General features: G+C 35.6%; 1 protein-coding gene across 4 annotated transcripts in view; it reads left to right on the top strand.

Moving 5' to 3' along the window:
- The first annotated feature begins 2,627 nt into the window (after positions 1-2,627).
- The window catches only part of DNAJC12 (DnaJ heat shock protein family (Hsp40) member C12), a 43,814-nt gene continuing 32,834 nt past the window's right edge, over positions 2,628-13,607 (top strand). Inside the window, exons 1-2 of one of the 4 annotated variants that reach the window (XM_058696472.1) lie at positions 2,628-2,861; positions 13,463-13,541. In XM_058696472.1, coding sequence (XP_058552455.1) covers positions 2,784-2,861; positions 13,463-13,541 — 157 coding nt within the window. In that variant the 5' untranslated portion in view covers positions 2,628-2,783. The remainder of the gene's footprint in view (positions 2,862-13,462; positions 13,542-13,607) is intronic. The other 3 variants (XM_058696473.1, XM_058696474.1, XM_058696471.1) reach the window with 3 other exon arrangements.

Genomic DNA, 13,607 nt, shown 5'->3' with positions numbered 1-13,607 from the left:
TTGGCCATTTTGACTACTTTAAATATACAGTTCAGTGGCATTGGCTACATTGGCATAGTTGTGTGACCATCACCATCATCCGTGTCTGCAACTTTTGTCATCTCTCCAAATTAAAACTCCATACCCATTAAACAATAACTCTCCATTCATCCCTCCCCTCAGCTCCTGGTAACCTCTACTTTTCTTTCTGTCTCTATGAATTTGACTACTCTAGGTATCCCGTATACGTAGAATAATACAGAACGTGTCTTTTTGTGATTGGCTTATTTCACTGAACATAATGTCTTCAAGATTCATCCATGTTGTAGTGTGTGTCAGAAGTTCCTTCCTTCTGGGTGGCTCTGTCGGTTAAGCGTCTGACTTTGGCTCAGGTTATGATTTCATGGTTCGTGGGTTCGAGCCCCATATCTGGCTCTGTGATGACAGCTCAGAGACTGGAGCCTGCTTTGGATTCTGTGTCTCCCTCTCTCTCTCTCTGCCCCTCCTCTGCTTGCTCTCTCTCTCTCTCTCTCTCTCAAAAATAAACAAACATTAAAAAAAATAAGTTCCTTTCTTTTTAAGACTGAATACAATTCCATTGTATGTGTATACCACATTCTGTTTATTCCTGTGTCAAACACTTGGTTTGCTTCTACTTTTTGACTATTGTGAATAATGATGCTATGAACATGGGTGTACAAATACCTGTTAAAGTCCTTGCTTTCAGTTTAAAAAAATTTTTTTTTTTCAAGTAGGCTTCATGCCCAGCGCAGAGCCCAGTGCTGGATTTGAACTCATGTCCTTGAGATCAAGACCTGAGCTAACACCTGAGCTGAGACCAAGAGTCAGATGCTTAACTAACTGAGCCACCCAGGCTCTCCCACCTTGCTTTCAGTTCTTTTAGGTATATACCCAGAAGTAGAGTTGCTGCATCATATGGTAACTCTATGTTTGATTTTTTGACGACTTGTTACCATTTTCGACAGCAGCAACTTCACATCATTTTAAGGCCATTTGCCAGTTCTGGTCTTATTTCTGGTCTGTATTTTGTGATACTCAAGTAGGCCTCCAAATACCCCCAGGGATGTGAAGTTTCCAAAAAAAATATTTATACTTTATTTTATTTACTTATTTATTTTAGAGAGAGAGAGAGTGCAAGCAGGCAAGGGACAGAGAGAGAGAGAGAGACAGAGACAGAGACAGACAGAGAGAATCCTAAGCAGGCTCTGAGCTGTCAGAGCAGGATGCGAGGCTTGATCTCATGACCTAAGCCAAAATCAGGAGTTGGCCACTTAATCCACTGAGTCCCCCACCAGGCACCCTGGAAGGGAAAGAGTATTAAGCAGACTCCACACTCAGTACCAAACCCGACAAGAGCTCAATTCCATGACCCTGGGATCATGACCTCAGCCGAAATCAGGAGTCAGATGCTCAACCGACTGAGCCATCCAGGCAACTCTATACTTTATTTTAAAATTCCATACAGAAATTTTAGCAAGAGAGGATATATAATGAAGGAATTGTAAAATGGTGCTTCAGTGCTTTATTTCATTTCCAAAATAAACCTTAAAAAAATGTGTTAGGTGAGCTCAGTGAAAATGTTTCTTTTTTCAAGGTGGTAATGTTTAAAGGGTTAAGGTGGTTAAAATGTTGTATCTGTGACCACTGACCTTCTTCTCTAAATCCTAGACTGACCTGCATATCCTAGGACCACAGTGAGCTGAAACACAGACTCCCTGAACTCACCCTAGGCTAGATACCTCCTGAGTCTGGACAGCCAGCTCAGGAATGATAGCACAGTGAATCAAACGTGGTCATCATACAGTTCTACTTCTCACTGTCCTGTTTTATTTCCTTCATAGTATAGATCACTGTTAATTTTTTTTTAATGTTTATTTATTTTTGAGAGAGTGAGAGACATAGCGTGAGCAGGGGAGGGGCAAGGAGAGAGGGAGGCACAGAATCCAAGGCAGGCTCCAGGCTCTGAGCTGTGAGCACAGAGCCTGACCTGGGGCTTAAACCCATGAAATGTGACATCACTCCTGAGCTGAAGTTGGATGCTTAACCAACTGAGTCACTCAGGCACCCCATAAATCACTATTTTAATTGATCTTGTTTATTTGCATGTTTCTTGTCTATCTCCCTCCATCAGAATGTAAGCTCTTTGAGAACTGAGACTTATTTACCACACCATTTCCTACAACTGTGCTGGACATAAAATAGATTCTCAATAAATACTTGTTTAATGAGTAAATTATCAAATGATTGAAAATGTGCTCTCCTAGTCTATTTCCTTCTACTCTTAGACTGTTTGAAAAATTATGAAGTATTCTAAGCACTCAGAAAAATGCCCACTACTCAGATTTAATACATTCTAAGATTTTTATTACATTGCTTCAAAGTTTCTTCTATTTCTTAAAAAAAAAAAGAAAAAGGTAAAAATATACAGGCGATGGAGAAATGGCTAATTTGGGGAGTACGTAAAAATGAACAGTTTTTGCCAACCTATGAAGGGAATGGTTTGTGTGCATTACTTACATAAACTGAAACTACAGATCCCAGGCAGCACTGCAACAGTTAGGCACATGACTTATTCTTTTCTCTTCTGCCAACAGCCAATGAAAGGTAGAGTTTACAAAGGTCTAGGATGACATCTGTTATATGGACTGTGGCCAGCCTTAAATCTGGTTATTGCTGTTTGGAACGTGCTGCTGAAAACCAGACTTAAAAAGGCTTTTCCTGTTAATGCACAGCTTATTCTGTCTCTTGTTTCACAGGGAAGAAAAGCTGATTTAGTAATTGAAATGGATGCAATACTAAATTACAGGTCAGAAGATACTGAAGATTACTACATGTTACTGGGATGTGATGAACTATCTTCGGTAAGACAGTGGATAATGCTGTTCTTTTTCACAACAGGTTTTCAAGTTTTTATTTAAGGTTTTAACTTTGAACTTTTAGTCACATTGCCTAAAAACCTAATCTTACATTACTTTAAAGTACGTTTGGCTTAGAGAAAGTTAAGGATTTAAATCCTAGATCTTTACTGGAGTAGTGTCCTTTTGTGATTTTACAGATGTTTCTGATTGAATATGTGTATTTGGGCACATGGCCATAGGCTCTATTTCAAATATACTAAAAATATATATTTGAAATTTTATTGTAATGCTGTTGGCAGTGTTTTACAGAACACATAAGCTATATCTTTACTATGGTAATTTATACTATAATTGAGATGAAATGTAATTTTCTAGTAATTAGTGATTTTAAAATATTTTATTAAAATATGTACTCTTATATGAGCAGTTAAATTATATAGACCAAAAAATATCCTTTTATGTTAACATCTTAACTTAAAAATTACTTAAAAGGGTGGCTTCTGAAACCAAACATGTGAAAACTCTATAGTTGTTCACTTGATCTACAATGAAATAATGTTTTTAAAGGGCCACATAGACAATGATGAAGGTTGTAAAAGTTTTTAAAATTATGGAAAACTCTAAATTTCATATATTAAAAAAATTATGGAAAACTCATTTATAATTCTATCTCCCAAGATATAATTATCTCCCAAGGATAATACTATTAATGTTCAGTATATTAAACTTCAGTCTTTTTCCTATATATATATATATATATATATATATTTAGAAATATGTTTGGGAAGATATTATATATTTACTTGTTGATTCCTGCTTTTTACCCACTAACATTATAACAAGGATTTGTCCATGCCATTAAACACTCTTCATATGTATTTTAATGTTGCATATTTCATTTTATTGTTGTATCACAATTGATTATTTTCTTATTGTTAAATATTTCATTGATTCCTAGTTTTCCAATGTTTTAAATACTATTGAGATGAATATGAAGTATATTTCAATTATATTATTGAATATATTATCTTATATTTTATATAATAGTTACTAAAATGTTTTATTACTAAAACATAGCTATTAATATTAATATTTTCAAGCAAAATATTTTTCTATTTATCTTTGTTTCATAAGGCTGGAGTTTAGTAATAATATGTGCTTAATTTTGTTTGGAAAATAGAATGTGACCTTGGACACAAGGGATTAAAATCTCTATCTTCATCACACTGAGGAAGTCATTTTAAGTATCTTGTAGTTAAACACACACACACACACACACACACACACACACACACCACACCCCAGATTATAACACTCTTTTAGTTGCATATTTCCCTTTAGGATAATATGTTATTCTTGTTTATCTGGTGGTGATTTACTTACAGCAATTAAGAAAGCTTATTACCATTTTTACTATCTTTATTATGAATTATGCTATTGCCAAATAATTTTGGAAGGAGATTTTTAAAATCAAAGGAACATCACTTAACTTGATAAGCTTCACAATTTAGATTTTACAAAAATGTTGTCATGCTAAGTTATAAGGTAAAGGTTGTTCTATTCCCATAATAAATGTCTAGACCCGATTAGTCAGTCTTTTATAGTTATGTGATTGTTTCCTCAGTCTTTGAAGGAGAAAGAGCATTGGTTTTGAAAAGACTTAAAAAAAAAGTTCATATTATTTATAATGTTTATAACAGTGTCCTTTCATTATAGTCAGCCCTTTTGTTACCAGTTATAGTCATACTTCTCTGTATGTACTGTGGCATGTATGAAAAGGAGAATAAAAGTATTGTCTTGCAATTCTTTCATTACTGATTCTGTCCCTGCCATAGATGTTTAAATTACAATCATTTATTTAAAATGAAATGATCTGTCACAATTTTGTCAATTCTTTTTATATGTATCTTTTCCCTCTTTTCATATATATCTTTCCCATTTAAAAATATTTCAATTACATTTTTTTAAGTATTTAGTGTGACATTTCCTTTATTGATTTGTATTGGATGGTTTTCTTTTGCTTCAAATATTCCTTGATTTGATGCTTTAAAAAATTGACCAGAAATGTTCATACTCAAAAGCATTTAGGAGCACCTAGCTGTCTTAGTTGGTAGAATAGAAGACTCTTGGTCTCAGGGTCATGAGTTCAAGTTCTACATTGGGCATGGGCCCCACTTAAAAAAAAAAAAAGAAGCAATTTAGCAGTTATAATTTCAAAGCGACTTAATATGTTGATTCTATTTATAACAACTGAGTTGAGCCACACACAAAATTCTTTTGCCTTAGTATATAGTTGTTACAATTTATTTATTTATTTGTTTGTTTATTTATTTAAAAGTTTATTTATTTATTTTGAGAGAGAGAGAGAGAGCAGGGTAGGGCAGAAAGGGAGGGAGAGAATCTCAAGCAGGCTCTTCACTGTCAGCATACAGCCTGACCCGGGGCTTGATTTCACAAACCACAAGATCATGATTTGAGCCAAAATTGAGAGAAGTCTGCTCAATAAACTGAGACCCTCAATATATAGTTCTTACAATTTAAAGCTTGTGTTGAAAATTAATGAAATGACATATATAAACCATAGGAGGATTTCTGCTCTGTTGAGTAGAAAACAACATACCCTCATTTCAAAAACATTTATTGCAGATTGATTCCAAGTTAATCAGCTTTTTCGCCCTGCATCAGATTTTACACAAAAGACACATGTTATGAAATCTTCTAAAGTCTTTATGAATGCATACACCACAAACTAGGATGCATATCAAATAAGATATCTCCTTGATGTATATTTTATTTGATTTTTTGGTATTTGGTCACCATTTCAGTAGTAATGATAAGAAGGCATCCTGATTTTAAGATTTCACAGTCTTGAAAATTGAGCATAAACTTGATAAATGGAGACATCTATTTTTTGTTTCCAGTTCTCTTCCTTATTGACTTCAGACCACCTGGGTTTAAATCTTACCATTTACGAGCTGTGTGACCTTGGGGAAGTGACTTAATTTTTTTCTATGCCTTTGTTTCCTAATCTGCAAATGGGGGTAATAATTATAGTACCCACCTCATAGAGGTGTTGTGGGGATTAAATGAGACATGCTAAATAAAGACTTAGAATAGTGCCTGGCACATAATAAGTTGTGGTGTTGTTTTGGCCTCACAATAATACTGGACACTTGGAACTTTGTAAATTTAGACAATTCTGTCTAAAGGGTTGGGGGGCGGGCGGGGATAGAGGATCTGAGGCGGGCCCTGCCCTAATAGCAGTGAGCCTGATGTGGGGCTGGAACTCAGGAACTGTGAGATCATGGTCTGAAGTTGGACACTCACCCAACTGAGCCACCGAGGTGCTTCTTAACAGACTTTTTAAAAGCAGTTTTAGATACATAGCAAAATTGAGTGGAAGGTATAGAGCTTTTCCATATACTTCCTTCCCTTCACTAATGCCTAGCCTCCCTGTTATCAACATCTCCACTAGGATGGTACACGTGCTACAACTGGTGAACCTACACTGATATAATCACCCGAAGTCCATAGTTTGCATTATGGTTCACTCTTGGGTTTGTACATTTTATAGGTTTGGACAAATGTATAATGACATTTACCATAGAGAGTAGTTTCACTGCTCTAAAAATCCTCTGTGCTCCACCTGTTTGAATAATTTTTGACTTAAAGAAAAATTGCAAAAATAACACAGAGTTCATGTATACACTTCATCCCGCTCCCCTTAATGTTAACATTGTATTTACAATTATCACGCATAGTAAAATTATACAAATCAGAAAATTAGCATTGGCACAATAGTATTAACTCAACCAGGGGCCAGCAAGCTTTTTTTTTTTTTTTTTTGGTAAGGGGCCAGACAGACCAAGTCAGGACTAGGGTGAGGCAAGCAGAGCACTTGGGATACAAAATTTAAGGAGGCACTAACTCTCAGGATTGTGCAAGTGCAAAAGTCTATGAGAGTAAGGCTACCTCCTTAAACCTAGGCATCCTGCTTGTTTCTCCTAGGTGCTGACCCTGAGACAGCAAACATTTTAGAGTTTGCAGGACTCTAGCACAACTATTCAATTCTGCCATTGCAAGAAAGTAGCCATAGATAATATGTAAATGAATGACGAAGGCTGTCTTCCCATACAATTTTATTTAAAAAACAAAACAAAACAAACAGGTGGCAAGCCAGATATGTCCTTTGGGCTAGAGTTATTCAACCTCTGATCTAAAGGATAGGTCTCATTCTAATTTCATCAGTGTTTCTACTAATGTCTTTTTTCTCTTTCAAGATCCAAGCTAGAATCCATTATTACACTTAGGGGTCTTGTTCCCTGAGTTTCCTTCACAATGACAATTTCTCATACCTTCCTTTTTTTTTCATGACTTGGACACTTTGAAAAGTAATGGTCAGTTATTTTGTAGAATGTCCCTCCGTTTTGGTTTGTCTCAGGTTTTCTCCTGATTAGGCTGAGGTTATGTGTTTTTGGAAAGAATACTGCTGAAGTGATATTGTACCTTTTTCAGTGTGTCATATCTGGGTACGGGATGTCAATATGTCCTAATGATACAAACACATAGTTAAGGTTGTGTTTTTCAGGTTTCTTCTGCCAGGTTTTTCCACTGTAGGGTTACTATTTTCCCTTTGGTAATTAAAAAATATTTTTGGTGAAGATTCTTTGAGGCTATAGTGTTCCACTTCAGACTTTCACTGGCTGATTTTAGCATCTTTTGGTGTATCTTGCCTGTAACAGTTACTACGATGGTATCTGCCAAATGGTAACTTTCTATTTTCTTTATTCACTTTACATTTATTACTTGGAATTCTTCTGTAGAGGAAATATATCCTTTATCCCACATTTATTTATTTATTCAACTACTTTTGTCACTATGGATTAATAGTTACTGTATTTTATGGGTTATAACACAATACTACCATTATATATTTTGTGGCTCATATTATTTCTATAGCTTATGTTTTGATTATCATTTGATTACAATGATGTAGGATGATCTCACTGAATTTATTTTGGGAATATTGCTAACGTTTGGAGTTTTATATAAGGGAAAAATCCAGTTTCACACTAAGTGAACTGAAATGATGGATACTAATTCACCCACTTATTAAGATGAGTCTTCTCTTTTCTATAGCATATGAATTTCCATCACTAGAATCAGTTCATTCTTTTAATGAATAAATCACAATTTTCAGAAAGCTTCTATTATGCTATAATCGTGTTAAAGAACATCTGTTAGTCTATAATCAAGTATTTATTCAACACTTGGCATTGGGCCAGTACTAGAAGTGATGGGGGTGAAAGAAAACAAAACAAAAAGGTGAGAAATTGTATAAGAACCTTGGCATCCAGCTGAGGAGCCAAACTAATACAAAGGAAATAGAGAAAAAACAAGGACTGTGCTATGTGGTATTGTTGGTAAGTGCGACAGAAATTACAGGAAGACTATCTGAAAAGATTTCAGAGAAGAGATGATGCTTGAAATGATCAGACTAGGTCAAAATTTAGACACATAGAGGGAGAGACAGAAGGCATTTGTGTGGCCAGAGAAAGCTGGAGAAGATTCATCCAAGTGGGAACCGGATTAGTGCCTATTGCACACTGGAGTATTTGCTGACACAGATCAAAATATTGTGCTAATAGGCTGTGGAAAAGATAAGTTTTTAAGTTTTAAAGTTTAATTTCTAAAACTAATATTTTTTTTAAAAAAATTTAATGTTTCTTTAGTTTTGAGACAGAGACAGAGACAGAGAGAGTGAATGGAAAAGGGGCAGAGAGAGGGAGACACAGAATCCAAAGCAGGCTCCAGGCTCTGAGCTGTCAGTGCAGAACCTGACATGGGACTTGAACTCACAAACTGTGAGCTGAAGTTGGATGCTCAACTGACTGAGCCACTGGGTGCTCCATAAAAACTAATATACTTTCAATAAGAAGATGTGGGGTATGAAGAGAACATGGAGAAAAATATTAGCTTAGATGCTTAAAATCTGGGAATATATGTGCATGTATACACATATGCTATATTTATGTGTTATGTAAATACATGCATATATGCGTTAATATTTACATTGTGCATGTCTATATGTGTATGGAGTCAGACTGCCTGAGTTCAAATACTGGCTCTGCTACTCACCAGCCCTATGGCCTTGGGAAAACCACTTAACTTTTCTGTGTATTGACTTCTTAATCTGTAAAATGGGAATAATAACAGTACCCACCTCACAGAGTTGTGGGAATTAAATGAGATGCTATATGCACAGTGCTTAGAACAGTGCTTGGCATATAATAAGTCTTTAATAAATCTTAGCTATTATTATTGTTATTATATATGTATACATATATATATTATAATCCTTTTTAAGGTAAAACATTATGGTTTTATGCCTCATATAATGCTTTGTAGTTTACATTTCTTCATAGAACTATATTATATAATTTTTCTCAGATTATTAAAAGTCTTCTACTACAAGATGAGTTTTTAAAGTTTATTTATCTATTTTTTTAAAAATTTTTTTTTCAATGTTTTTTATTTATTTTTGGGACAGAGAGAGACAGAGCATGAACGGGGGAGGGGCAGAGAGAGACGGAGACACAGAATCGGAAGCAGGCTCCAGGCTCCTAGCCATCAGCCCAGAGCCTGACGCGGGGCTCGAACTCACGGACCGAGAGATCGTGACCTGGCTGAAGTCGGACGCTTAACCGACGGCGCCACCCAGGCGCCCCTATTTATCTATTTTTTGAGAGAGAGAGAGAGAGAGAGAGAGAGAGAGAGAGAGAGAGAGAGAGAGAATATGAGCAGGAGAGGGGTAGAGAGAGAGGGACAGAGAGAATCCCAAGCAGGCTCTGAGCCATTAGCCCAGAGCCTGATGTGGTGCTCAATCTCAACAACCATGAGATCATGACCTGAGCTAAGATCAAGAGTCAGCTGCTTGGAGCGCCTGGGTGGCTCAGTCAGTTGAGCGTCCCACTTCGGCTCAGATCATGATCTCACGGTCTGTGAGTTTGAGCCCCGCATCGGGCTCTGTGCCGAAAGCTCAAGGCCTGGAGCCTGTTTCAGATCCTGTGTCTCCCTCTCTCTCTGACCCTTCCCCATTCATGCTCTGTCTCTATCTCAAAAAAATAAATAAATGTTAAAAAAAATTAAATTAAAAAAAAAAAGAGTCAGATGCTTAACCAACTGAGTCACCCAGGTGTCCCTACAAGATGATTTTTTTAATGACTGTAAAATATCTCAGCCTAAGAAATATTTCAGTTAACTTTAATATCTTATTACTGGACACATAAAGTTTTGTTTAAAATTTATAACATTTTATTCATTGAACCTTGTTATAACTAAATAATTTTCCCACCTCTGACTATCTCCTTAGACAAATTTCTATAATTGGAATTGTTATATCAAAGAGTAAAAAAAAATATACACTTTTATGTATATATACATATACATAAATATCTCCAATTCTATCACTCTTTGATATCTAGGTAGATAGATAGATAGATAGATAGGTCTCTGTATATATCTATTTTCAGGAAATTTGCATCCTCCCCAAGAGAGTATGAGAATGTTCATTTCTTTGTACCCTCAATGACACTGGTCATTATCATGCCTTAGATGTTTTGATTTATTTGATTATGAGTAAAGTTGAACATTTGTTTGTATGTTTATTGGCTAGCATAATAGGCAGTTTTCCAGACCATTGAACATTGGATCAGGAAAACAGGATTCAGTGGACCTTGACATGGAGGGCCTCATTTGTCCATGGATTACACTTGGCATGAGCACATGGGGTGGGGATGCCAGGAGATAAATGGAACATTCCCAAGACAAACTAACCTGCTTTACCAGTTAGTTTACCCAGAACCAGCCTACCTAGGAGATTTGTAATAAATTTTGTGACACTAAAACTATAAAAAGTAATGAAAGGCAGATATGGACTATTCTTAATTTTTTTAAATATTAACTTGGCAAAGTAAAGAAAATGTAAATGAGAAACTAACAATCACATACATTAGCATTATTGAGAATTAACCATTTTAGTACATTTGCTTCCATGGACTTATACTAGAATGTTTCTTAATGGGATAAAAATGAAAAAATAAAACAACAAAAAAAACCCTCCGAATTTCCTACCTTTGATAGATATGTATAATTTTATCCATTTATCTTATTAAAGTCCTCCAATACATATATACATAAATATGTGTATAAGTGTGTAAAAAATGTATCTTGAAGGGTGAAACCTGTTATCCTGGGGGGCTGAGGGGTAAAGGAACTTTTACTTTTTGTTCTGTATTGATATAAGTATCTTCAAAGAGAGATTATGAAATTCATAAATAGCTTAATTAAAAATGCTTACTACTACTACTAGAATCTTTAGAATTTTTTGTATTTTAAAATTTAAAGACAAGTCTCAGTCTCATTTTCTTTGTTATATAAGCAGTTTATAGTGACTGATGGTCACTATAGGTCACTCTATGGTCACTATAGGTCACTCTATGGTCACTATAGGTCACTATAGGTCACTCCTAAGGAGCACCTAGGAAAAGGAAACACAATTAATCACAGTTCTGAACAGGAAGTCTATCTCTTCCTGTTATTCCACTGGATTCCCAGTAGATGCTTAGCAAACAAAAGAATAGTTATTAGTCTGGGCATTTAATGCATATGCTTATCTAGTACAGCCTGGCTGTATTATTATTATTTTTTAAAGATTTTATTTTTTAGTAATCTCTACACCCAGGTGGGGCTTGAGCTCACAACCCTGAGATCAAGAGTCACATGCTGTTCCAATTGAGCCAGCCAGGCTTCCCTACAGCATGGCTCTATAAAAGTGAAGAAAATTTTTTTCAAGGATTGATTAAGGATGACATGGAGCTGATAAATTTATGTTTTTACCATGAGTCTTATGACAATTTTAAGCTGAGTCTCTTGAGAATTTGTTTCTCAAACAAGAGGTCCTTTCCTTTCATTAATTAGTGGATAGTAAATATGCAACTTGGTAATAGATCCCTAAGAATTCTGCCATTGGTTAAGATTATTGGATTTGAGAGGCACCTGGGTGGCTCAGTTGGTTGAGTGTCCGACTTTGGCTCATGTCATGATCTCACAGCTCATGAGTTCAAGCCCTGCATTGGGGGCTGGCTGCTGTCAGCGCAGAGCTCACTTCAGATCCTCTGTCTCCCTGTGTCTCTGCCCCTTCCCTGCTCATGCTCTTTCTATCAAAAATAAATGAATATTAAAAAAAAAAGATTACTGGATTTGAAGTGCAACTTCTTTTTTTTTTTTTTTTTTTAATTTTTTTTTTTTTAACGTTTATTTTATTTTTGAGACAGAGAGAGACAAAGCATGAACAGGGGAGGGTCAGAGAGAGGGAGATACAGAATCCGAAACAGGCTCCAGGCTCTGAGCTGTCAGCACAGAGCCCGACGCGGGGCTTGAACTCACGGACCGCGAGATCATGACCTGAGCCGAAGTCGGCTGCCCAACCGACTGAGCCACCCAGGCGCCCCTGCAACTTCTTAGTTAACAAAAAATTTGGCTTTTTTAGTAACTAGTTAAATGATTTCAGACAAGTTACTTAACCACTGACATTTAGTTTTAGCTATTATTATTAAGTTCTTACTACAATTAGGCTTTGTGTTAAATGCTCTATTTCTATCATTTATGTAATATAAAGATAAGGAAACTAGGCACATGGAAGTTATACAACTTGCCTAAAGTCTCTGGCAGAACTGGGCTTTAAAATGAAGCAATCAGGGGCACCAGCCTGGCTCAGTCAGTAGAGCATGTGACTCTTGATCTCAGGGTCATGAGTTTGAGCCCCACGTTGGGTGTGGAGCCTACTTAAAATAAAAATTAAAAAACAATATAAAACAAACAAAATAAAACAAATTATATTGTGGAGCCACATAACCACTGTTGTCTCCTGCTGCTGTCATTGGAATTACAATTAACAAAGACAAGTATTGATGATGCATGATAATAAGGTTTAGATGGTTGAGTGAAATCAAATCAAATCAAAATGCCTCTCAAACTTCATATTAGTTTGGCTGAAGTTTCTCTTTTCCCAATCAAAATCTCCAACTACACTGTTAATTGGTAACAAAATTAAGAGGTTTGAATTATGTCCTTTTAATTGTGAAATTCTTAATAAAAAAAAAGAGGGGGGCAAAAGGCCTAAAGAGGGAACTTTATAATGGGTCATTTATAAACTAGACAGTCATCCTTGAATAATGAATGACGACTAAACATCTTTTGAAGAACTCAAATGAATGAACACCTCTTCTATGTATTCTTAGAATAAACCTATCTGATCATTTGTGACATTTAAATATATTGAGCTCACAGGTGTCTTGGGCTATCATCTAAATGCAGTAGCAAGTTAAACTGTTATCAGTATTTGGACAGAAGTTTTTATTGAATGCTTTCTGAATTTCATTATCAAGGCATTATTTCTTAGAGTAAAATGTCAAAATACAAATACAAGGATCACAATAAAAGTTGGGTTGATCATGGATGTTTTGAAAAGGAATGATGCCCAACTTCTTTCTTTATGCCGTTTAATTTGGAATCCTTATTTTTAACATCAGTTTTTGTTTTAGGTTGAACAAATCCTGGCGGAATTTAAAGCCAGAGCCTTGGAATGTCACCCTGACAAGCATCCTGAAAACTCCAAAGCTGGTAAATATTTAATAATGTCTGTTTCCCATAAAAATGAATAACATCTAAATCTAAAAAGCTATTGAA

Source organism: Neofelis nebulosa, chromosome 13, assembly GCF_028018385.1.
Source record: "Neofelis nebulosa isolate mNeoNeb1 chromosome 13, mNeoNeb1.pri, whole genome shotgun sequence".
NCBI lineage: Eukaryota > Metazoa > Chordata > Mammalia > Carnivora > Felidae > Neofelis > Neofelis nebulosa.
Note: the sequence above shows the minus strand (reverse complement) of the source record. Positions and strands in the feature narration are given on the sequence as shown.